The sequence below is a fragment of the Triturus cristatus genome, chromosome 4_1 (assembly GCF_964204655.1).
Source record: "Triturus cristatus chromosome 4_1, aTriCri1.1, whole genome shotgun sequence".
In the NCBI taxonomy this organism is placed as follows: domain Eukaryota; kingdom Metazoa; phylum Chordata; class Amphibia; order Caudata; family Salamandridae; genus Triturus; species Triturus cristatus.
In genome coordinates, this window is record NC_140585.1 from 563,896,942 (window position 1) to 563,924,472 (window position 27,531).

The 27,531-nt window shown below is 42.7% G+C and overlaps 1 protein-coding gene across 1 annotated transcript in view; it reads right to left on the reverse strand.

Annotated features, from left to right (window-relative positions):
* LOC146855233 (cadherin-related family member 3-like) overlaps nt 1-27,531 on the reverse strand; it is a 628,588-nt gene that overhangs the window by 484,044 nt on the left and 117,013 nt on the right. The window contains exon 8 of the mRNA XM_085651100.1: nt 18,436-18,609. Within this exon, the coding sequence (XP_085507226.1) occupies nt 18,436-18,609 (174 nt within the window). The remainder of the gene's footprint in view (nt 1-18,435; nt 18,610-27,531) is intronic.

The following is a 27,531-nucleotide window of genomic DNA, read 5'->3' on the forward strand; positions in this document are numbered from 1 at the left end:
AGTGTGTGGAAGCAGGATACAGAGACTGTGCTCACTTGGCCGGTCATGGTGAGTTGGTTATCAATTACTATTCTGAGGTTCTTTTTGCATGGGTTGCCAGGAGGAGTATGAGTTAGAGTTCTGCAGGCCACCAGCTGAAGTCCCAGAGTGAAGATTACTTCTGTCTTGTCTATGTTGAGATTGAGGCAGTTGGATTCTAATTTAATTTTCTATGGAGTTACAATTGTATGACAGCATGACTAATGTTTGCCATATGGAAAAGCTTAACCACAATTCAGTAGGCCACAGAGAAAGCTGTTGGCCTGAGTGTGCAATTTGGGAAAAGTTATGCTACATGCTATAGATCTGAGCTGTTTATTATCAAATGTAATGATAAACCCAGTAGGGCTGAATTATTTAATATGCAAAGCATATGACAAAGCCAGTGGGCTTTTAGGAGTAGAGTATTAGTATGCAGGGTTAGTCAGTAGACAGGCAATTTGTTTCAGTATCTCACAGATTCCAAAGTAAGCAAGGATTTTGGAGTCAATTACAACTGTGCAAAACCTAATGAGCAGAAGATCTAAAGTTTGGAAATTCTAGATATGCCATTTTTGGAAGGGTTGTATGATTTTTTCCAACTGTAATTTTGTATAGATTTGAAATTTTATGACTGACGAATGGTGGACTTGTGGGAAAGCATATAGTCAGATCAGAGGCCCGAGTTAGTTAGGGTCGGCAATGAGGGATGATACCATCTTGATTGATTCATTAGGAAATGCAATGTCAGGTACCTAGGTCTGATATTTTTATGACAAGGAGTGACCTGAAGAATTTATTGTGAAAAGCATGTGTTAAAACCAAGAGGTCTTTAAGGGTGGATTGTTATTACACTTTGTTAAAGCTTGTAGACAGGTATTGCGGTAGGTGGAATCTCTCAAATACTGCAGCAGGCAAAGGTCTGATGTTGGACACATTCTTCTACAAACGATGCGGGCAGAAGATTTGCTTTTTGATAATTCCTGTTGGCATGTATTAGGATGAGTTGTGTATTGTTTACCAACTGTAATTTTGGACATCATTTTCTGATTCATGGTTGTATTCCTGATGGTTCTTTTGGGGAAAGTTTATTGTCTAAAAAGTCGGCCTAAGTTGGTTTTGGTGACAAGTCATTGAAACAGACTACAGACCTGAATAGTTTCATTTCAAAAGGTACGCAAGATGCTCTAATCTGTTTATTATAAAGCGTATGGCGAAAACAGTAGGTCTGATATATTCTTATGAAAAGTTTAAGTGAAAGTCAATTGGCCTTTTTAGCAAATGCTACTACCCTGTAATAAAACCTACATACTGCTATTTTGTTCCATGAAATCTCACAATTTAGCTTTGTAGGCGGGTGTCTTTTGATCCGTCAGCAAACCCTAGAGGTAGAAGATTTGCTCTGTTAGAATTGTTGTGATGCCACTATAACAAGGGTTGTATAATGCTTTCCAAATGTTATTTTGTACATATTTATAATTTAAAGGTTCCCTTGCAGGGACGTTTATATTCAATGTAGCAGACCAGGGCTGCTTATGATGACAAACACATTTTTAAGACTACAAAGCTGATCGGTTCATTGGGAAAAGCTATGTCAGATGCCATATGTTGGTCAGTTTAAGAGTAAGTTGTTATTGAACTTTGTTAAGTGTGGCAGACCCTAATTTTTTTACATGGAATCTAATACATTTCCTTAGAAGCCATGTGCATGTATGATGATGATTTATTGAGTCCCTTAAATTCACTAGTCAGTGAAAAGGCAATATTCTTCATAAGCCGGACTTATTGGCATTGTCAGTGCTTGCTTTATTTACCATGCAGCACTCAATCAGAATGCATTTATTTCCTTGCTCTCACCCCCTGCCTTTGTTATGACCTGCAACCTGCAGGTCCTCTATTCACTCCCTCATCCATGCATCCTGCACCCCATCCGGCTTCAATGTTCTTTTTTAAATGTATTTATATATTCATGTATTTATTTAGTTTATTTTTACAAGGGGCTGGCAGATGGAAAGTGATGCTGGACCACTTGCTTCCTTTTGAGCTCTTCACACCCTATTGCTGTTACAATTTAAGGTATCTTTCGAACATAATGTTAGAATGGTAAACTAAAAATGGCTACCATGCTTCATTACACATGTGTGTGAATCCATCACGATGCATGCATGCTCACTGGACCCTATTTCGGAAAAGGTTTTCTTTATTAGAAAACCCCTGTCAAGATTACAGGCCAAATGTGCGTGTGCATCTTGAAGCATTTTGATGCATACAAATGGCAATACGCCAATAGCGCAGCCTTTTAAAACTGATACCTACTGGTGTTCTGGCTTTGCTAATGCCTGTTTTACATGTTGCTATAGTTGGCAATCAGTGTAGTACTCCCTGCTAGAGCAGTAGACTCTTGCCTTGCCTGAAAATAGACCATGTGCTCGACTTCTGTATGAGATGCCCACCCTAAGTAGTGTCAGCTTGCAGATGCTTTAAAGATGGGGTTCAATTTAGGGCTGGCCTCCTAAGAACCTCAGCAGGCAAATTAGAATGGTGTTTCTGATGGTGGAGCTGACTATGGTTTCGTTTTAAGGCCTTGTCTAGTGACAGTTTTAGCTGCCTTCCCAGCCTCCTGTTTAAAAATAATAATTATATAATAAAGAAAAATATGTACGTATAGCTACATAAGCTTTTGGTCAGCCCTCTTCATCCATTGGTCTGTTCAAGTGCCATTTACATTTTGCTTCCGCCCACCACAGCAAACTGCATGGGGCAATGTGTCAGCTCATTTCAGTCATTTGTTCTCTAGCAATGTCTCTCTACTCTGTAAGTACGAGCATGTACACATCCCCGTCAAAGGTAGTACACAGTTCGGTGTCAGTACTGGAAGGTCAATCTCTGCTTTGATTTCATGTTTTTTGTTGTTTTCTTTTTTATGATGAGTTAATATTTACTTACCTTTCCAGAGATATACACATCCTCTTTAGACAGCAGCATTTTTACTTATCAAATTTATATGTTCAATACCTATTATATATTTGCAAACTACATTTTTTAAAATGATGATTTTGACAAACTAGACCTCTTGGCATTGCTAATGCAAAGGTGAGGTAGACTTTTTTTAAACAGTTGACATTAAATAGTATTCCTCTAGAATTTGATATTTCTTGCTTGTAAACACTGTCCTTTATTAAACAAAAATTTTATACCAGATGGCTAGCATCAGAGTGTGCTTCTCCTCTTTCAGGTTTACAAAATCTGCACTTGAGGTTCAAATCAAGATGTTTGGGGCTCTTTGTGACTGCGAGTGGGCTCCTTGCATCATCAATGGTCGCTTCATCTCCCGCCAATGTGGAATTCCGATGGCGACCTGTTCTTTGCATCAAACAGCAAATGCCTGCGTTGCTCTTCACGCCAATAATGACCTCCTTAGTGTTCCCATCAACACAAAGTTCCAGCTGAGGCTCCTTGCATGGACTTGGAGACTGAGAAGGGAAACTCTTCACCGGAAAATGCCTGGTCCCCGTATCTGACCCAGGCTCCATCAAGGACTGCCTGAACTTGTGACTTTGACCCGATTGAACTCAACCAAATACCCATGAGTGGTGCTCTGTTGTTTTTGGTGCTGTTCCACATAAACATTTAAAAATTCATAACTTCTGCTCTACCTATTAGATTTTGTTGTTTTGGTCTTCATTTTATTTATTAAAATGTACTCTATTATTGCCTCCTAGACATTTAAAACTTCATAGCTTATAACATTAAAATGTACTCAGTTTTTCTAAATTGGTGTGGGATTTTTCGCCTGTTGTGTGTTCACTTTATTACTGTTTGAGTATTGCATAAATACTTTACACAATGTCTCTAAGTTAGGCTTGATTGCATTTGTGTCATGCTACCAAAGGTTGAAGTCCAGGTTCATTGAATGACTTTTTTTGTTCATCCTGACAAGGACTGTATATTACTTGAATGTGGCTCACCCCGTCACTTAACTGATAACCCACTTTCTTATGATATCAATTAATGTTTTTAAACAAAAATGTTTGCAGACTCTTCAGTCGAGGTCGGTGTCAAGTGGATCAATAGGTAATCCCTATGGCCACATTCAATTGATGTGAAATAACTGCATGTAATTTTGCAGTTCTAAAACTAAGGTTCAGATTATATGCAAAGTCAACAACCCCCGACCTGAAACACCTTAACTGCTTATAGAAGCTTACAGAAGCTGGGTAATGCACCTTTATCAGTAAAGAACATGGAACCTCAATGTTATATTTGACCTGAGATAGCAGCCATGTTAAATAAGCTGTCAAGGACATGAACAACTAATTAAACCTTGTAAGAAATGTCCCTCATTGTAGAGAATTCCAAATAATGGATTGGTGTTTGGAAGATCACTTTTGCTCCTGAAATGTGACTACATCTTCTAAAAGGCTACAGAATAAAGTATTGAGAATGTACCTAACCATGAGGAAGTTGCCAGGGATATACGTGGTGGTAAAATCTAAAGCCTCTAATGAGAGCTCTACTTGCAAATCTCTGCCACTCATTGGATCTCCATTATTTAAGAAAAATACAGCGAAATAATATTAGCAGAACTGGCTTCTAAAATGTTGAATGCTTTTGTATCTCACAAAAGATTTACTCCTTTCTGTCAGAGCTTTGAAACAAAACTCATGAGTCATCTACTATGCCTAACATAGTCTCTCCCAATGCTGGTCTACTACAAAAGGATGCCTCCCACATATCGTATTATGAACAGCCAGGGCCCAATTCACCGAATGAACTTAAGACAAAATCCTAAACGTACTACTATTTACCCATTTTGGTATTCACAGAAGGCACCCACTCGTTTTGGTATTCACAGAAGTCACTTACTCATTGATGATCAAGTGCCTTCTGTGAATACCAAAATGAGTAAGTGCACTTACTCATAATTTATATCAATTATTTGCTCTTGCATTTTTGCCTCTGCCGTATCCTGAAGTGAACATGTAAAGCTCTGTGGCACCGTATGTGGTTAAACAGCACTATATGGATGCCAGAGAACCGGCATGCAAGATAGCCACACCTTCTTGAAACTCTCACAGTCAGAGGTAGTAATTCTTCATTATCCTCACCATCAGCTGCTGGAGTGCCAATCACAGTTCTGCATACCCCAGAGCCAGCGCGTGCAACTAAATGGACCCGAAATTGTGATGTCCTGGGCATAGATCCTGCGCATGGCCTACATGGGACCTGTGCCTGCTGGGCCTGGATTTTGCTGCTGAGCCTGTCATCAGCCGCAGGATGAAATACAACAATGTGCCACAATTGTGGCTGCTGTGGATCACCCATGAGATAATCTGGCCATCCACTAGGTCTATGGACTACATGACAAACTTTGCAAGGCCAGAGAAGTGGTGTGTGAAGCTGTTTATGCTGCTGCCAGTGAGACAAGGGAGAACTGCAGACTGCTTTGATGCAGGCAGTTGCTCTATGTGCTTCACACTCTTGGGAGAGAGGCTGCAGACCTGAGGCTGTGTGCAGCTGCCACTGCAAATTGGGGGAGGTGAGCGACAGATAGTGGTGTGCCTGCCGTGGGAAGGTAAACCCCCACTGGTCTGTGTAGCTGATTATGGGCTCGGCGACATAGCATGATTTATTGGGGTCCTCCGCCTCCCCCCCTTTCTGCAGCATTGATGATCGCAAAGCCCTCTCAGCCTCGGACAGCCATTTGGTGAGTGCCATGCTTTGAATGGACTGCATACGATTGCAACTGCACCCAGCGACTGCCATTACCTGCTCCTGATATGAAATGTACCTCGGGAGACACCGCCATGATGCCACAGTGTGAATCTTTCGCAAATATGGTGACCGACAGCACCCAGTGATGCCTTGTGTGTAAGGCCATTCTGGCTAGGGCTTTGTCCTTCTGATTTCTGTCGGTGGTGGAGAAAGGTGAGCTGTGCTGTTACCTGCTTGAAAGGATCGGTCTGCTGAGGCCCCCACCTGTGATTTACCTGTGTGGGGGAGAAGAGGGACCCTGAGTTATGGTCGGACCCGTTAAAATGTGTTACCCATCAGATCACAATGGAGACTGCCCACCTACAGGACTAGCAGCATCCTTTCTGATGCCCATCAGTTGGCAATATGGTGAATGACATGAAGGGGGGACAATACATCAGAGAATAGCTGCATGGAAACTGGTCCCCATCAGATATCGATTGACAATGGGTAAGACGGATGGCAGAGAACCCAGGTTTCAGTATTACTCCAGAAAGTGCTCTCGGAAGACTATCACTATGACTGTGGGGGCAGTCAATGCTGACCCCCGTCAGTGGGAGCCATGGATGCTACAGGCATGAAGGTCCTTCTGACTGCTATGTAAAGTAGCCTGACCTCCATTGAAACTAATATGGACTCCCTTGGCGTCAAAATGGATACCACCACATGTAGGCTGGAAAAACATGACAGCCAGCTGCTAAAGATAGAGCAGCGTATTTCTACAGTTGAGGAGGCTTTGGCATCTTGTAGTGAAGCTCTCAATAATATGGAAATCTTCTGGAGGTGATAGCAGCCAAGAACATAGACGCTCCAGGTGATATAATATTAAAATCCTAGGGGTCCCTGAACACACAAATATTGGAAGATTGAGTTGAAAAACTTCTAGTTACACTTTTTGGATCAGACTCCTTCCCCGCATGTTAATAGTGCATCAGTCTCTAGCCAGCAGGCAACCACCTGGAATGCCTGCATAACCCATCTTCGCAACTTTAAAACTTCAGCGATCAAGACACCACCATTCGTCTGGCTCGGTAAAGCCCAGAACTTTTATGGCAATGACATTTCGCTATTTCCAGGCTTTATAGTGGCAGTGCAGGAGGCCAGGTGCAAGTTCCTCTCCTTTAAGCAGAAACTGCAATCTGCTAGTGTTCCATATGCCATGCACTACCCAGCATGACTACATATCTCCGTAAAAGATAAACAACATATTTTAAACTCCCTGCAGCAGTCTTTGGACTAGTGGTGGGCAGAACTCGTGGAGTTTCACTGTGCAGAAATCCATGGGAAAATATGCAGCTTGCCATGCAATTAAGCGCTGGTAGCCCGAGCAGTGCTGAAAATCAGTGCAAATGGCACCATGCGTTGCGCAAGAGCATACAGCTATTTGAGTTGATTTTGCTGCATCTCAAGTACAAAATCTACTCAAATGTCAGCCCTCTCTCACCAAGACCGCTCATGCCCACCGGTGTTATCAAATGGCACAAGGGGGCTCCGTGGTGACCCGAAATCATGCCAGGAGTTGGCAAATCTTGCTTACGCTTGCAAATGCACATTGCGGACCCTCACATTATCTCTGCAAGGCGTGAACTGCGTAATAATTCAAATACACGCTGATTGGAGAAATTTGGCAGGAACCCTATTGTCTGCCTATTACGCAAGCGGAATTATAATTCCGCCCTGGCCTACCTTGGACTTCCTGTGTAAACTGCCAGACCTTAGGGGCAGAAACAATCACTCTAATGCAACTTTCAAATCCTCATCCCCACTAGCATACCCATACATGTGATAAGCTCCACAGGCTAATTTGGCTGTCTTACTCAATCATCCATTGACACCGCATGCGGTTACTCCCCCACAATCCAAAATCAGATGCTAGTCATTGGATGTGGAGTCAACAAGCGCTCCTGGTGCACCCTGAGGATTATGTTATACTTCATTCACTGACGCCCTTGACTTATTGGGTAGGACCCCGCTGGTTCTCTGGACATATACCAGAGGCTACCCTTCCAGTTTGAAAAAGATTATTTAATAGCTGATATGATGTTTAATTATTTTTTGTTTCTGGCTGGCACTCCCCTATCACTGTACATAATCACTGTCTCAATAATTTTAGATATATCTTGGCTGATGTGACAGGAACCTCTAATAACAGTTTATGCACTTTCTCAATATGCGTCACATGGTTTGTGCACAGCCTAAATAGCCCTTGTAAGAGTCAACAAATCATGTCTGATTAAGAGAGGCATGAGGTCAGTATAGCATTACTGTGGAGACACACCTTGGCCCAATTCCCTCCCCAACCTTTGCAACAAAATTGGCTTCTTTTGACTATTTTCCTCCTATTCTGCATATGCCAGGTGAGCAGTAATCCTGATATAAAGAGGGGTACCCTACACACCTCAGGGGTCCCCTGTTGATGACCAGGGCCGGTATATAATTGTATGAGAAAAATGTTTGACTCACACCCACTCACTAATTTTAATTGCTTTTGTCCTAATACTGACAACCGTCATTTCTATAGGCTTTGAGGGAAGCTTATGTCCATGGACCAGTCCTCACTGCTTTGCGGTGCTGTACCTTCAGTGAACAAATAGACAGATCTCATGTCCCACTTAGCTACCTGGGAGCAGCCTCTCATCATCTATGGGATATTATCATAGAACACAATCTAATTGACATTTGGTGGACACGTCACACCCTTGACAGAGAGGATACATACCACTCAGGTGTGTGCGGTATAACTAGACTTCGGGCTAACATCCAGGGGAGTGGAAACTTTGGTGCACAAAGCCAACCACCTGGGGTGGATTTTCTCTGATCACTCTCCAGTCCTGAGAGAACTAGTAATCCCTCTGCGGTCCCACTAGGTCTAAGCTGGCGCCTCTCCTCAAACACCCTGTTAGTCCATCTGTTTCCAGACAAACTTCACCAGGAAATAAGACTTTTAAGAAAGAAATGAGGGATCACTAACATGTGGGAGGCCTTTGAAGTTACTATCAGGGGGTTCTGTAAAGCCAAAGGAGGGGGAGTTTTGTGTACACTTCAATGCCATCTCACCTGCTTAGAGAGGAAACTGAAACACCTGGAAACGCATCCAACAATAGTGAGTCGGCTCTGGATGAAACTGACAAAGTACCATGAAGTAGCCACCAGAGAAGTTTTGTTTTGAGGGAAACATTCAGAGGTGGGAGCATATGGAAAAGGGCAAAGGCCTGGGAAAGCAGTAGCTGACATGGTTAAGTGTCCTTGGATGGTTAATGACGTGCTCAGCATTCACGATCCACAGGGACATATACATTCAGATATCATCTCCATTCTGCATATTTACCATCTTTTTCTGATCCATATGCACATCCCAATGTGTTGCACCAGTAGAGGTAAACTCATACCTCAAGACTGTAGCTTTGGGATTGCTGAGTGAGGCCCATAAAACGTTTTTGATCAGGCATTCACTGTGGATAAGATTCTTGAGGTAATATGTCAATTGCTGGCTGGGAAATTGCTGGGGCCAGATGGACTCCTGGCAGAATGCTATAGGCAATATAGTGGCACCCTGGTCCACAGACTTCTCACAATGTTTGAAAAGACATGCCAGACAGTATGACTCCCTACACCCATGCAAGAAGCCTTGATTATTGCACTGCTTAAACCTGGGAAACTCCCAGAGCAGTGTGATTCATACAAGCCCCATATCTTTAATAATCTCTGGCATAAAATACTGGCTTACACCAGTAGCGGCCCGTGGTGGGAGTGCTGCCGGGCGCTGACGTGGCTCGGGGGAGGAGCAGGGTTGGGGGTAGTAAACTACGAATTACGGCCGATTATAGGTAAGTAAACATATAAATAAATAAGACGCAAATGCATTGGCGTAAACTGCTGGCAAATAGATTGAACTTCCTGATGACACACTCAGTATTCTCATATAAGTCTGGCTTTAGCCTTGGACATTCTGCCTCCCATAATCTGAAGATGCTATTTGCAGTCCTGTTGGACATAAACCCAGGCCTGAACGCGGTGGCTGTCTTCCTTGACTCCACCAAACCATTTGATTTTCTGGAATGGGACAAATTACAAGCCGTACTTAGCTGAATGGGATTTCCAGGAACATTTATGGACTGGATTCGCTTATTATACAACCAACCCCTGACAAGGGTATGTATCATTGGAACAGTCTTGAATCCCTTTGAAATGTTGAGAGACACCGAACAAGGATGTCCATTATCACTCATATAACTTGACCTGACAATGGAGCCCTTGGTGTCACAACCCCCTCCTGCTGCATCCATGTCACAACCCCTGTTTGTGTCCTCTGCATAGTGGTCTGGCACGCAGGGCTCATGTTGCTTTGCCTTATTGCGCCCTATGCACGCTATGATATTGTTCCCCAGTATCCCTCATGACCAATGTTTCCCCAACACCCCCATGACTGATGCGACCCCCAGCATCCCTCATTACTAATGCTACCTCATGACTGATTCGCACCCCAGCATGCCTCATAACTGATGTTCCCCCGGTTCTCTCATGACTGATGCACCCCCAGCATCCCTCATAACTGATGTTCCCCAGCTCCCACATGGCTGAGGATCCCCCTGCTCCCTCATAACTGATGCACCCCCAGCGTCCTTCATGGCTGATATTCCCATACCACCCTCATGACTGATGCTTCCCTAACACCTGTAATTCCATTATGCTTGCATCCCTGCAAGCGTTCCCCACATTCCATCAACCAATGGATTAACTGTCCCTGATGTTACTAGGGCCTTGGTGTGGTATTCCACTGAATCCCTGATAGTTTCTCCCAGAATCCCGTGAGCCAATGGCAAGCCTTGCTCTCACTGTTACTGGGGTCTTGGTATTGTTTTCCACTTTCCATGTTCGAGTGAAATCGATACATTTGTTCACTATTATTTGGTTCTGATCAACAATTTGTACCAGCCCCATCAAAGACAGTGTACTAACGTGTTTTTCCCAAGGTTCGAGAACCTTCTACATGGCCATGAGCCTCAGGTGCCACATCTGATGTAGCTACATACATCATGCCTTCGAGGGGGTATATAAACCCCACCCAAACCCAAATCGTGGCTTAGCCTCACTCCCTGCAGAACAAGGTTTACCTCTCCACTCACCTTAAAAATCCTGCTGGAACAAAAAAGCGCTCCAGTCTCTTTCAAGTCCATCTGAACCAGTGGTTCCAGTGACACCAGCTCTCTCAATGTCTTCCTTCTTGATTCCTCCTGCATAGCTACTCCAGACCTCCTGTGACCCCCGTAGTCAAGGCTTCAAGATCTTCTTCGAACTTCAGACAAGATGAAGAACTAGGCTAAGTACTTGATATAAGGTTAGTGCACACTAAACCTCTGACAGTATTAAACAGGACCAAGTATCCCTGTCTTCAAAGACTATAGGCTTTTCCTCTATTTTCTTTCTCTGAATTACTCCAGAGCTTCTTGTGTTTTTATCCTCCAGACCCTTCCTACAGCCTTGATGCCCGAACTGTCACTGCACAAGGATTAAAGACTTTAGTTCTGTGTTTCTCTGATGAACAATAGTGCCAAGAGAAAGCACTTCAGAATCTTTGATATATGCATCAACCCTGTACCCCACCCGATGTTCTGATTGTATCCTCAGGAGTGCAAGTAACATCAACCTTTGCTCCAAGTGTATCCATAGGAGTTCAAGTAACTCTATCTTATATTTCAACTTTATTCCTAGGAGTGCCAATAACTTCAATTTGTATTTCAAGTATTCTTAGGAGTGCCACACTCCAATCTGTGATTTTGGTATTTCTCTTGTCATGCCGAGCTGCTGATGAAACTTGTAAGTTTGTGTCACTAAGGTTAATGCATGTTTACTGTATATAAAGACTTGTTGGTGTACTGATGGTAACTGCCTCCTCTTTCCAGTGCATTGCCTAATCTCAAAGTCAGAGGTTCTGGTACAGTGCACATCTACCTAAAAAATTTAGAAGGGCTCAGAAGGGACAACTCCTGGTACTTTGTCTCGCACAGCTGCTGAGCGGATCCAGTACCACAAGTCTATCCTTTCTTATTTTATCATCCCAACCCTCTTTATGCCCAGGAAGACAGTGTGAACTCTCGGGTTTCGGTTCCTGGATCTGAATTGCCCTTAGGTGGGATAGGAGATTCACTATCAGCTCCAAAATTATCTCCATGGTTGAGACCAGGTGAGCGTATGACACTTGGCCTCCAAGCTGAGACAGAAATAGAGACTATGCCCTCTATTACCCTAGTAGACGTCTCATAATTTCTCTGCATGCTGATGATATTATCCTATGCCTGAGGGGCCCCTGTGTAAGCCTAAATGAGATACTGAGAGAATTCATCAGTTTTGGAAGCCTCTCAGGATTCAATATTACCTGGGAACAAATCACAGCTTTTCCTGCTCACACCTAACACAGTGCAGTTCACCCCAGACTTCTGCCTCCGATGGTGCACAGAGGAAGTCAAATATTTGGGCATTTGGATACATTGAGAAAGGGAGGAAGTGATCTGCATCAATTATGGAGTTACGTCAAGTAATATCTTGGACCAGATTACTCACTGAATTTCACTCCTGCTGTCCTTGGCAGGGCGAATGGCATTAATAAAGATTCTACTTCTCCTGAAACTATTGTACCTATTCTTGAATATTCCTCTCCCACTCACAAAAGCATTCTTTAATGTATTGAAGTCACAATTAGAAAGGTTGGCCTAGGTTGGAAAACAACCCTGCATTAAATGGGAAACCTTATGCCGCTATTCCAGAAAGGAGACCCCAGATATGCAACTTTATTACTTGTGTGCTCAGGCACACTGTGCGGTCTACTGGTACCATCCAACTCCATTTCTCCATCACCTAGCCATAGAGAAGTGCTATATGGCTCTAATCCCCACCGCCCCCAATGTTCAAAGGGATCCCTTCAAACAAAATCGCAGTAGGCCCTTCCATTGTCACTTGTACCAATAAAACCTGGGACCAGATATGCTACAAGGTGTGAAAGAACCTTATATACTCACCAAGACTTCCACTTGACTACCACCCCCTGTTGCCAGGCAAGCATGAAGAGCTGGTTAGGACACAACTTAGATCAAGAGGTCGAACGGGATAGGCGATCTTTATAGAATGGGAAGTTTCTCACTCAAGCAGAGTATATGGGAAACACATCTGGTTCACTCCGCAAGGTATTCGCATACCCCATAATGAAATGCAACTGCAGGGCTGCCTTTCCCAACTTCCTGGCTAAACTTCCTGTCTATACTACCATAGATAGCCTGTTGCAGGCAACAGACACTAAGCACCTAGTTTCATCCCTTTATCGATCAGCAGAGACAGAATACCCTGTATCCTATCAGGAAGCTGATCAGCAGTGGGAGTAATGAGCAACGGCAGTATTGTTACATGCAAATAAGCCAGCAGACTCCAGATCGTTTATTATGGTTTTCTTCAGAGGGCATGCTACACCTCAGCCAGTTTACATAGATTTGGACCGAGACAGGATGATCACAGTGATAGATGTGGTGTGGCGGGTGAGGTTTTCCTGCTCGTGGCATGGTCCTGCGGCACAGTGCAATCATACTGGCTTGAAATACAGTCTACTCTAACTTTCATGGTAGAAGAAGATATTCAGTTGTACCTCGTGGTGTCACTACAAGGCTACCTAAACAGATGCTTCAGCCTCGTGCAAGCGCTAACTCTATATGCTGATTTATATTACACCATGTGATGTTTGGAAACCTCTACTTAATTATTTACAGTCTCACCCTCTGGATCCTGCATCAGGTGAGTGACCGGATCCACTGCAGAGCACAGTAGATGCACAGCAGGAGACAGCTCTCAATAATCCCTATAAATAATGGCTGGTCCGGAACCGCTCCTGAAATTCCAGGGTTAAATCACCATGGGCCAAAAGTACTAACGTTTTTTGCGGGCGCATGTGGGTTTTAGACCCGTTTGTGACCACAAAAAACGCGTGGCCCATGTACTAACCCTATTTTGCGTGTCACAAAATAGGATTAGCGACTGGCTAGTAGGAAGGGGCGTTCCAAGGACGCCCCTTCCTAATAGTGACTCTTGAAGCAATTGCAGTCGCAAAACAGTTGCAGTTTACCACTGTTCACAGAAGTGTGGTAAACAACTCAGAAATGGGAAGGGGTCTCAAGGGGACTCCTTCCCCTTTGTGACTGGCTCTCAACATATTTTTTAAGGGCAGGCAGTGGACCCAGGGACCACTGCCTGCCCTTAAAAAATTTAACTGAAAAGTTTCATTTTTCTTTTTTAAAAGCATCCCGTTTTCCTTTAAGGAAAAACGGCTGCATTTAAAAAAAAAAAAGAATTGCTCTATTTAAAGGACTCCCAGACATGGTGGTCTGCTGACCCCAGCAGGCCACTATCTCTGAGAGTGCCAGCCATTCCCAATGGGGTCGCAAATTGCGACAACCTCATTATTATGCATGAGGCTTGCAATGTGCGACCCCATTGCGAATTGCACACGTTGTCTCAGACACTGTTGTTCATCCCATTTAGCGAGCTGCAAATTGCGAGTCGCAAATGCGACACAATTTGGGACTCGCAAATTGGTGGGTCATACATCTGACCCTAAGGGCCAGATATATCAACACATTTTCCCATAGACACAGAATGGGTAAAACTGTTTCATACATATGGCCCTAAGTGTAGTACAGGATGTGTTCAATATTTCTATCTATGTTTAACTTTGTGTGGAGTGCCAGGAGGACTAGACCCATTGCAAATGTGTTGATCTAGTATTGCCATATAATGTCAATAATTTCTTTATGTTGTATTTTTAAAAAGGCATAATTATTATTTATTTTTTTAAATCAGTGCTATAACAAAAAAACTATGAACAAATAAGCAAAGATAAATAAATACTTTTTTTAAAAAAGTTCCCTCACACTATCCCTAGCACTCTTGGGGATATCTTGATTATTCCTCTACTCTAGCAGCTATTTGCTGTTAAAGTCAACAAACCTTTAAAACCTACGGAGCAATAAGTGTCACCTTTACTGCACATAGGGGACAAGAGAATTTGCCAGCTTCTTAGGAGAGTCGCTTTATGAAACCAGTAGACCATCTCTTAAATGCTTACAGCCGTTGCTTGTGTTGTGCCCTATACAAAGTGCGTGCTATTTCAGGTAAGTTAAGGCAGTGTTTGGCGTAGTCACCTTCTACCACTGTGTTATGAAAACCGGTTTCTGAATGTGATAATGTGTGTACATTTGCAACGTGCTATTTTGTTGCGATAAAGTGTCCTGTTGTTTTTGTGCAGCTCTGATTTTGAGCTACATCATTGCAATGTGATTTTTTGTGTTGGTCTGCGGTTGTTGTGCTATATTCAGTTTTTTGGGATGTGCCCTTTGTGTATGTTTTTGTGTTCTTATGTTACTATGTGTATGATATTATGCATGCATGGCCTGTTGCTTACTTTAGATATGACTAAAACAATCTGCTATATTCCCAGCTAAAATCATCAAATGCTTAGAAAATTAACTTGCTACAGTTTAAGGTGATAAACTAGCACTGCTCTGGCTCTTTCAGTCGTTAAGACAAAACTCAGACCAAAATGGTGGCATATACCGTATTTGTACTTAGCGCTCCCATGACTCACTTTATAGATACAACTCCGTCAGTCGAAATTGGTAACAAATATGCAAATATGTTGCTGCTATGTCATTTTAAAGCAGGGTTAAAAAAGGAAACAAAGTATTCATAAGTTGTCTTGAAATTGACCCCTCTCTGCTGTGCTAAAGTGCTTTGAAGGTCCCATGGCCTTCCATTTATCTGATTTGAAAGCATCATGCCATCTTCATTCTAATTTGTGTCCTGTTTTGATCAGTTGTCACTGGGCACAGAAACTGTTTTACAATCTGAGGCTGTTGATTGTTTGATCCTGTTATGTTTAACTGTGAGGCTGTCAAAAGGTCTTTGGACATTACCTGTGAACAGCTCCTACAGAAGAGAAATTTGGTCTGGAATGTAGGTTGGAAAAATAAACACCTGAAGAAATCCACCATATTGGGTCCGCAGCCAGATACCTCGGGCAGATTTACAAGCCCCTTGCAACTATTGAGTCAATTTTCCCATGTTAAAAGTGACGCAAAAGTGGCGCAAGGAGGTTGTAATTCTGCCCCCTCGTTTTTCTACCCAGAGAAACCGGGGAACAACCTTTACAACGCAACTTTTGCAACGCACTACCTTTACAACGCATTTTTTACAACGCATAATCCATTACAACGCATGACATTACAACGCATACCATTACAACGCATTTTTAAAAACTACCTTTACAACGCATTCCATTACAACGCATACTACCATTACAACGCATACCATTACAACGCATAATATTACACTACACTATCCAACACTTACCCTACTGTTGCACCCCCTGGAGTTAGAATAGTAATTTTTACCCCTACACTATCCAACACTTACCCTACTGTTGCACCCCCTGGAGTTAGAATAGTAATTTTTACCCCTATACTATCCAACACTTACCCTACTGATGCACCCCCTGGAGTTAGAATAGTAATTTTTACCCCTATACTATCCAACACTTACCCTACTGATGCACCCCCTGGAGTTAGAATAGTAATTTTTACCCCTATACTATCCAACACTTACCCTACTGATGCACCCCCTGGAGTTAGAATAGTAATTTTTACCCCTATACTATCCAACACTTACCCTACTGATGCACCCCCTGGAGTTAGAATAGTAATTTTTACCCCTATACTATCCAACACTTACCCTACTGATGCACCCCCTGGAGTTAGAATAGTAATTTTTACCCCTATACTATCCAACACTTACCCTACTGATGCACCCCCTGGAGTTAGAATAGTAATTTTTACCCCTATACTATCCAACACTTACCCTACTGATGCACCCCCTGGAGTTAGAATAGTAATTTTTACCCCTATACTATCCAACACTTACCCTACTGATGCACCCCCTGGAGTTAGAATAGTAATTTTTACCCCTATACTATCCAACACTTACCCTACTGATGCACCCCCTGGAGTTAGAATAGTAATTTTTACCCCTATACTATCCAACACTTACCCTACTGTTGCACCCCCTGGAGTTAGAATAGTAATTTTTACCCCTACACTATCCAACACTTACCCTACTGTTGCACCCCCTGGAGTTAGATTAGTAATTTTTACCCCTATACTATCCAACACTTACCCTACTGATGCACCCCCTGGAGTTAGAATAGTAATTTTTACCCCTATACTATCCAACACTTACCCTACTGTTGCACCCCCTGGAGTTAGAATAGTAATTTTTACCCCTATACTATCTAATACTTACCTTAAATGTAATTTAATATAATGCGTTGTAATGGTATGCGTTGTAAAGGTAGTATGCGTTGTAATGGCAATGCGTTGTAAAGGTATTTTTTAAAAATGCGTTGTAGTGTCATGCGTTGTAATGTCATGCGTTGTAATGGATTATGCGTTGTAAAAAATGCGTTGTAAGTGCATGCGTTGTAAAAGTGTGCGTTGTAACGTCATACATCCAGAGAAACCTTCCACAGCCTGTTTTAATTGTATTCAGCTCATAAAGGGCCCTTTTAGCACCAATATCAGGCGTAGTTTACAATGCAGACGTTAAAGTAATCTATAGTTGTATGAAGGAATAATTCTATGTACAGACATAGAAAATAATCCCTGACACATCTATATCTAGACCTATTGATCCGTGTCCTGCTAAACAAAAGACACACACCTACATGGGCTCTGAGAAAATAAATCTGTGAGACGTTATTCCTGCTTTTGACATAACCCGAAGAAGATATACTAAACAAGCGTAAGACCTATTTAACTTCAAACTTCGGCCGATCGCAATCACAACCTGCTATATTATATCATAACAATTTAGCCTGTATTATTCAATTTTACATTTTAATATATTTTAATCCAACATAATTTTATTACATTTTATTTTTCTCATATTACTGTATTGTTCTGATTGCCAGATAATTAATAATACATTTCAGGTATTGTGTGTTGTAACAAGTGAGATGATTTGGAAACATTTTCATCTGCATGTGCCTATTCCAAACATGCTAGTGAAAAAATGATTAAAAGAATATTTTTACTAGCACATTGTCCCTGCATCCCTCAGCAGAACCCAACTATAAAATGATATCCCTAACAAGTAATAGGGACCACAGTTAACGTTGCTCCTTGTCACAGCAAGTGGTACGCGAAAAGGGATGAACTATGGACGTTATATTTAACAAATGTTTCGTGAATCTTTCCCTTCGTGGGTTTTGCAATTAGTTATGGTTTACTTTCCGAAATGTCTTCAGACACAGTCCTTAGTTGATTTTTAGTACTTCTTTTGAATTACGTCCAGATGTATTTGCTAACTTATGTTTTTAGGTTTTTGTTTGTCTGTTCAAGATTTTTTAAGTGAGAACATATCGAAAATATGTCTTAATATTTATTTTTCATATTGAAGCAAATCAAAATGTTGCTTTGTTCTGGTATAAGATATTTTAAACAGAAACAAAACATGCATTTAAGTATATAATACTTAGTAAAAGATATCATCAATACTGTGACATGGGTTTCAGTTTGTGAAAATGGGTGGTGAGTTTCCCTAAAGATTCAGAAATATTGGAACAAATCTTACCGGAGGAGAAACGAGGGTCACATATTGGAGGTTCATTAATAACAACAATAGTTAATGTGTAGAAGGCTGTATGGGTGGCGTCATTATCTGTAGCCTCAATCAGTAAAGGGTATGTTTTAGCATTATCAGGGTTGTCCAAATCCAACTTCTTCAGAAGAGTTAGAATACCAGCAACTGATGGAAGAGATGAAACACATACACATGTTAATGAGAAATTCATATTTAGAAAGAGATAAGTGACAGGTGTGTTTCATTGAAGGAAACGGTTCATCATTCATTAGTGTTAGTAACAAAGTACTGTAGATGTAATATGTGTACTTGTAGATGATGGTACGTACACAAGAATCACACTTCATGAGGTCCTTGTCAACCCAGAAAATACTAATCACCTCCATTACCAGCACTATGTACTCCTCCTTCTAATATGTCCTGCTTAATTGAAGATCAGCAGCACCCTGTAACGCGAGGATTGCTGACTTAGACCTTGAGCAACCGGGACTTCTTATACCTGACTGAAAGCTGGTTGAATGTATCACTTGAACAAGTAGTGGATCAGCTTGTCCTACCTGAAACCTGGACAGAGCTGAGGCTTCGAATTCTCCCATGTTCTCCAATGCATGACGTCAAATTCTACTCAAACTCATTTCCCAGTACAATGGAAAGATGATGGTGACAAAGGGCACTTTTACCCCTCAAATAATGAAAGGACAAACATTAAAAAGGCCAGTCTATTGGTTCTGTATAGAACTAAGCAAGGGTAACTAAAGATCAACAAATTTAGCATTAAATCCCACTCCCCTGAACCTATCACAAATCTGAATTGAAAAAGGCAAATACAAGAAGTTAGCTTTCACATAGAAATCTACCTACAAAAGAGGCAGATCAACCAAGCTATAAATTGACCTAAATACTTTTTGATGTCATTACCCATTGTTCCCAGATCAGAGGGGATAACACAAATGTTTAAAGAAAGATGAGAGGAGTTATATTCTTCCTATGTAGAGTAGGTGAAGAATAAAGAACTCTCCCCCACACATTCTCAAAATCTGAGATCAACATTGCTATGTGACTAAAAGCTAAGTTGTCCATCTTCAGAAAAGTCACCCAAATTGAATTGTGCAACATAATTGGCAAACATAAATACTCCTCCCACTTCTCTGAACCCATTTCCAACTTGCTCCTCAAGAATATGTCCTTTATAACGCCATATTGAGTAAACCTGATTAATCCCTCACTGTCCCAACAAACAGTTCCAGGATGTTTAACAATTCACATCTTGGTCGAACTTTTAGAGAGCTGAATAGAGTCCCAGCTAAAACGCTACATTGAGAGTATTAATTCTCTAGATGAGATTCAATTAGGTTTCCGGCAAAGGTGTGGGATGGAGTATAGTTGATGATGCTTTCTGCATCCTATAAGAAGATAAACTCTGCCTTCTTTTACTCCTCAACTGCTAAGGGGCATTTGACATGGTAAATAAAAACCCCTAAATGAGAATGGCCGGACTGCCTTCAAGCTTGTTCCTCACTAGTTCTTCTCCAGTTTGAAAAACCAGAGCCAAAGCATAAAAAGGGTTGCTTTATATTTTCTCAACCAATATGTTACTTCATCTCTTGAATGGAGACACTATGTACCAGTTGTTCTTTTCTTCTGCTGTCCTACTTCCTGTTTTGTTGTACAGTATCTATCTACATGAATTTTGCTAAGAAGTCCTTAGTAAACATTTACTTTTAAACAAAATGAATAGCTAACTTCCTAACACAGATCCAACCTGAAGTTATGCTGATCTTTTCACTCCCGTACCCTTTGTATCGTATTCAACCTAGACTTTCAACAGCTCAAATGTCTCCTAACACCTTAACATAGATGACACTAAGTTTATCTAAAATTTTCTTCCCAAAAGATTTTGAATCTATATGGGATGTGTATGTAAAAATTCATTAAGGACATCAAAATCTGTAGAAGCTACCCACTTCCAAAATACATATTGCTACAACTAATCCCTTCTTACTGCAGTCAGACTGGCAATAGGTGCACTCAATTTTAACACCTCTCCTATTCTAGTTTCTCTTCAGTGGTTACCTGTAGAAGTGAGTAACATTCTCATTCTGTTTCTTTTGAGGCATAAAGCCTTGCTCATATGGAAAAAATCATGGCTGTTCATTCCTACCATACAGCTCTGACAATGAGGATAGGTGCTTTCTCGGTTTGCGTCTGAATATGGCGTTTGCGCCCAAATGAAACTAACAGTAACAATTTTTGTAAACATCCTTCAAGAAAATGGGGAAAATAATATACACTAGCAGCATGTCACCAGGAGGATCTTCACATTATGCGGCTGCAGGGCAATGTGCAGCATTGCTGCCTAAAAAGACCACCGTGTGGTATGGAAGTTTGGCCTGGCCCAAACCTTAAGAACTGGGGAAAAAACATGCTGATTTGACCAACGCAGGTCTAGCAACTGAACATTCTAACTAGAATTCAGATGCTTCTGACCTACCTGCTAATCTTCCCTAGCAGTAGGACGTATGCAGAATTGAAGAGAAATGTCAAAATATCAATGAGAATGAATAAAAGCATATATCTGAGACTGCATGAAGACGGAAGTGGTAACTAACTCTTGGGGGGCCATACAGATGCACAATAAGTCAAATGATGGAAAGCATGCAACATATTGCCATTCTCATCATTTTGGACTTATCAGTCACTTTTGATAGTGTCTTATGCTGCTCTCCTATCCAGACTCTTCAACCTGGAAGTCAGTAACATGACTCTAGGATGAATCTGCTCCTTACTGAAGAAAAGAAAACAATCTGTCTGTATGTCCCCCTTTCTCTCATATTCCACAAATCCTAATTGTTGTTAGATTTAAAATTCCCTTTCCTGTGATGCTTCTGAGTTGCTGTTTTAGATTAGCAGTGTGTGGCTAAATTACATGTATTGATGCTCGCATTCTGTAGCCCGTCCAGTATTCCTCGAAGTATGCAGGCCCATTAGCCAGTGTGACTCCATTTTGTATTTTGCAATTCCTATAAGATTGCCAGTGTCGTGCTCATGTTAGGCCTCAGAATTCAGAATCGCTTGCCTCAGCAGAACATTGCATCTCGTTATATTTTCTGTTCATATTCAAGGCTACAACTCGACTTGCTAACACTATGATTATTTTGCTGTGCATTCCATCGTATACATGTAGTCCTGCTCCCACACTAAGAGGCGATGAGACTCGGCATAGTGACCTTGGGCTGCTGATAGGGTGCCCATCTGGCAGGTGTTAGCTCATCTTTCTCTGCCTTCTTTGTTCGTGTCAGGCCCAGACCGGTACTTTTCCACCAGGGGTGTGGCCAAAGTCTCCTGAAGGGTTTATCTTCTATTAGCGAATGTTGGGGAGTCAGTCCCTCTCCAGCCATCCCAGGGTGCAGGTTATGATGGGCCCCCTCTGCAGAGTAAAAGTAATAAATGCTTGTTTGTATTCTTTACTGTCTGATCGACTCTTCATTTGGGAAGGTGTTCCTCCCTGAACCCCACCTTGGACAATGTGATTGTCTTTGCTTTAGCCTCAGTAGTGCTCAGTTTTGGTTTTGATACTATATCATATGCCAATTACACACAAATTATCATCTCCCCATGAAACAACCTTTAAGCTTGCAGCTCAGTGTGACAGTTGCATGTCAACCGTAGCCAAATGGATAAGAGAAAACTGCTTAAGTGCCAGTCTTCAGCAAGACATCTGTTGCTTGGTTTCCTGCTTGGTCAGAACTGGGTCTCCCCCTTACTCCAGTCAGATCTCCCAAAACTATTCACTTATTTATTGATGACGATCTTTCATTTGTCAAACAAACCACAAAGATCTTCACCTTATTCCTTACCACAACCAAGAGAACAGTAATCCAGGCACAGATTACTTCTTGACTGAGCTATGGTAACTTCCTCTCTTGGCCCTACCTGTCTACTTGGAGCAATACCTTCAATTATTCCAAAATGTGGCAGCACAACTTAATCTTCTCCATAAATCTCACTTCTCTCATCATCTCTTGGAGCTTCACTGGCCGCCGTTTAGGTAACGTTCCATTTTCAAATCCTTATGCATCACTCGTCGAGCATTCAACAAAAAAGAATCCATGCATCTACCTAATAAATTTGAGGTATACAGTCGGTCTCATACTTTCTGCTCCTTCATGTATCAAACGCTCATGATTTGGTGGGTGCTGTTTCTCTTATCTTAGTACTAAACTGTGGAATAAAGTCTCTCCCCAGCTCAGACTTGCGTCTTGTTCACTAATCTTTCGCAAGCTAAAGGCATGGCTCTTTATTCAACCATCCTCTTCTTCATTCCAGGTCTCCACTACATCTGCTGCATTATGCTGTTTCAACACCAGGACATGCTTTTTGGGTCTTTGTCACACAATAGAAATTGTTAACTTAATATACCATGTATGTACCTTATTTATATATACCAGGGTTAATATGAAAGTGTTGCATTTTCAGAAATTTGGCTGCATGTTGACTCCTTTATTGCAACTGTGATAATTGTGTTGTATTGTACCATGACTACCCACAAACAATCCTTCAGTGCTGGTACACGTAAGGATAGAGAGTTTGGGAGGATGAATGAGGCTAACTTTCTATCACAATCCTAATACCTCTAGTCTTTGTTTGTAGATCCACGGCATTCCCAGTTTCTGTGGGCTAAATGACCTCCCTTTATGTTGGAATTGATTAATGCGGCACTGCAGTGGGACATAAAAACTGGGCCTGGGCAAAATTTAAACCACGCTGGCATAATTAATGGGTTTCAGGTACAAATTTACAGCTAATGTGCAGTTCGTGGTAAAATATCACCACAAATGCACTCAAACTACAGAATGTGAGCAGCTGGTGTTTCTGATGCTTTTGTTTAAAAGTGTCCCTGTGCCAAGAAATAATGCCTGGCCTCCTGATCCCATATTTTTGTTTTGTTTTCAACTCTTAGTACCATCTTATCTACACAGTCGCACTCACTTTTAGAGGAACTTTGGATCCTGCAGGACATTATAGCAGTGAGACTTGTCTCTGCCCTTGAAATTTGTATCCTGGCTCTCCTCCCTTCCTCTGGGATATCCAAATTTTTTGTGATACATATTATCAGGCCTTCTGAAAAGTGAAGGGATGAACCATGACAAGACTCTTTAGAGGAAAGGAGTTCATTCTTTGGAAACACGTTCTGTACTAGTTTGCATCATTCAGACAGCACCAGCACACTTCATTCCAGTCTGCTTCTTCTACAAGAACCTTTACATAATTGTTTGCAATGGGTTCTTTCAGACAGGTGTCTATGCTTGCAAAACGTTCCAGGTAGTTGTCAGGCCACAAGAGATTGGGAATCATCTATTTGAGCTAGTATTTCTCCCTCAAACTGTGTTATTCTTGCATAATAATACACACTTAAGTGATTACCCCATTTCCCCCTCTCAAAGACCACTGAAAAACACACCCTGGGAAGGACAGTAAAAGATGAACTGTCACTAAAGCCCACATAGGGCTCTTTAAAACTAAACTTCACTTGAGCACATAACATTTCCTATACAATACATCATTTATAGTGTACAGTAAGTGGGTCGTGTTTGAAAACTGAGATTTTGTTGTTCATTTAGTTTATTGTATCTATTTATATGGAGTACATCTGTGCACTAATTAAAAATACAAAACAAGAACCTCTATATAAATGAGAATTGACCACATCTATTTGGAGAAAAGATGCATTTTAAGGACCTGCCCCTCAAGATAAGAAGGGGCATCATGGTTGATACTTTTAAAAATCTGATCTAAGATTTTAAATGAGATGTTTTTAAGAAGCAACAAAAGCAATGACCTGATTTCTCTCAAAGTACTCTCCATCTTCTTCAATTTCAGAATCAGGAAGGCTTCTGCACATCTTGACAATGGGTTACTAAGTAGTGATCCAGCAGAAGAGTGTTTTATGTAACTTACTACACTCGCTCTAACCGTACTGGCCTGTTAGAATCCAGGGTCTCTGGTTGGCGCAGGTATGCACTTGCGACAAGCAGGGACCCTTTCCTCTAAATCAGGGCAAAGGATTATTCTTAGAAAATAACCCCTGCTCACCCTCTAGGTAACGTGGCGCGAGCATATGTCTTTAAAGCGGTACGGGCCGTACAGGTGCAGGGACGCGCCGTACGGGTTTGGAGCGAACCGCACCAAGACTCACGCTTCCCGCGTGAATAGCGTAGCGGGACGACTGCGCGGTACGGACCGTACACAGCAAAGTACACGTCGTACAGGGGCGCGTTGGGGCTCACAGTACCTTCTTCTTGGGGCAAAGTTTGTGGCGGCCTCCGCAGTCCTCGGCAGGGGCGTCCCACGTCGCGTTGCTGTCCCGCTGGTGAGTGGACGGCGATGCTTCGTGGGGCGCCTCAGGACGTCTAAGCACACCTCGATGTTGGAAGCAGGAGGGGCAGCTTGGGGGTGATTTTTCAGCGTGGCGCGCTGTCGGCTTCGTCCAGAATCAGCGAACCAGTGCGCCGCCGGTCCTCACAGTGGTCTCTACGGCCTGGGGTCGCAGAGGCTCAGCGCTGGGACACAGGCAGTCTCTCCTTACATTGCGAGCTCCGGCTCGAGGGGGCAGTTGTTCACTTTGCTCAGGCCAGACAGGTCAGGCCTTCACGGTGCTTACAGCAGCACAGTCGATTCAGGAGTCGCGTTGCTCAGCGAAAAGGGGGCACACAGGTTCTCTGAGGTCAGCGTCAGCAATCCACCCACAGCAGCTTCTTCGTCTTCCAGGGAGGGGTAGCGCCCACTGTTCCTGGGGCGCAGTTCAGGGGGCAAGTTCACAAGCAAGCCCTTGGAGATTGTTTTTAAAGCACAAGTTGAATTCAAAGTCTTTCTCAGTCTTTTCTTCCTCTACTTCCAGCAGCAAGGCACCCACCACAGGCCAGTCTCTCAGGCTTAGAGACAGTACTCCTCCATGCAGCTTTCCCAGGTCCTTCTCTTCGGGCAGAGGTTCTTCTTGGCATAAACAGGATCTGATTTCTTAGGAGCAGGGCTCCTTCTTTTATAGCAAGTTTCTTTTGTTCTTTGTCGCCAGGGGGCCTTTGCCTGGCTCAGTCCGGTTCTGGAGCACTTTGTTGTGTTGACTCTGCTCTTTCCTTTCAGCGCAGAGGGCAGAGACATTAGCCGCTCCACAGGGGGCAGAGCCAGCATTTTGGTGGCAGAGCACAGGTCTATTCAGAGTCAAGGTGTACTCCTCCCACCCATCCTGGTGTAATCTCTCTACCCACCACCTGGCAGCCAGCCTGTCTCCTGGAATTCCCCAGCCCTGCCCCTCACTGAAGCTAGGCAGCACGCACACACAAAGCAGAGGCGGACTGAAATGGCTAAGCAAGTAAATACTAACTTTCTAAAAGTAGTATTTACAAACACAGGATATTCAAATAAACTTTACTAAAAGAAGTATTTTATTATTCTGAGTTCAGGCATACTAAACTTGACTTTCTACCATGCTCTCTGAGTCCGCTGGGATTATAGCGTGTAATAATTCCAGCAGCCCTTTCTGGCCTATGGAGAGCAGGTAGCCTTCAATAGTGAAAAACGAAAATGGCTGTAATTCACTATTAGGACATGCCACACACATCAGGGCATGTCCTACCTTATGCCTACAATGCACCCTGCCCTTGGGCCTACCATAGGGGTGACTAATATGCAGTTAAGGGACGGTTTAGGGACCGGCAAGTAGGTGCACTTGCACAGTCAGCATGACAGTACCAGACTGCACGCAGGTTCTGCAATGGCAGACCTTAGACACATTTTACGAGGCCACTTCTGTGGGTGGCACAATCAGTGCTGCAAGCCCACCAGCAGCATTTGCATTTACAAGCCCTGGCACTCCTGGTGCACTTTACTAGGGGCTGATAGTAAACCAAATAAGCCAAACATGGACACCAATGAACATTAACATTTTACCATAGGGAGGGCATATGCACCTTAGCACTGATCAGCAGTGGTAAGGTGCCCAGAGTCATAAAACAGCCAACAACAGGTCAGAAAAAATACAGGAGGAAGGCAAAATGTTTGGGGATGACCCTGCAAAAAGGGCCAAGTCCAACAGGGCCCTTATTCCGATTTGACACCAATGCACTGTGCCACAGAAGCGAGGTTCCTCTGATGGATCTTTCTCAGTCATAGTGAGGGGTGAGAAATCAATATGTCCAAAACTGTTGGCCACCCATTAAGGACCATTACTTGGTAGCCAACTCACAAATGGGAGCTAAGGTTCCAATACACTACTCTCAGAACCATGCTATAGAAAAAAGTATTACAATATGAATAACCAACCTCACTTCTGGGTTCTAGGGGCAAGATGACGGCTGCGTGAGTGTTGTGCGAAGTCGCTCTCCCTGCCGTGGCATTAATGTGCTTTCTACTATGAGAAGGAGATCATAAGAGAAGTCGGGGAAAACGCTGTAACTCACCCGCGGACAAACTGCTGGATTTCCTGGTTTCTTGGCTCTCTGCTGATTTGTGGACAGATGAGGTTGTCGGGAGTCGTGCTCCTGATGGCCCGAGCAGTATGGATGCTTTTCTCAGTGGCAGCTGGTTTCAGGCGAAAGGTGCTTCGGAGGCTTGGGGAAACCAATCGTTACTTTTTACAACAGGAAGATGGCCGGAGACTAAAATAGCAGTGGCCAGTTGCAACATTGTAGCCTTAGAGCTGAAGTTGCTGGGCCGGGAACACTGCAACATGCCGGCGAAGACGAAATCTGTGGGGAAGGATATCACTGCTCCCGCAGGAGCTAAGGGAACATCCACAACTCGGCGTGCGATTGCAGAAGGGAAGGCCTAAATTCATCCCAGAGTGACAGGCGCCACGCCGAGCAGAAAGAATACGGAGCCTGCGGTGAGAAACTTACAGGGGAACAGCGCCCCAATGAGATGCCTACTAGAGTCAAACAGCCTATTGTACCAGGAATGTTCTCCGGCCGGGGGTTAGGTAATTCCCTGGAAAAAAGGCTTACAAAGGTAAAAACAATTCTACACTAACAATAAACGTGGACTGTTCTACTAACGTGGCTGTATTGGATGAAAGTGTTTGACAAAGATAGC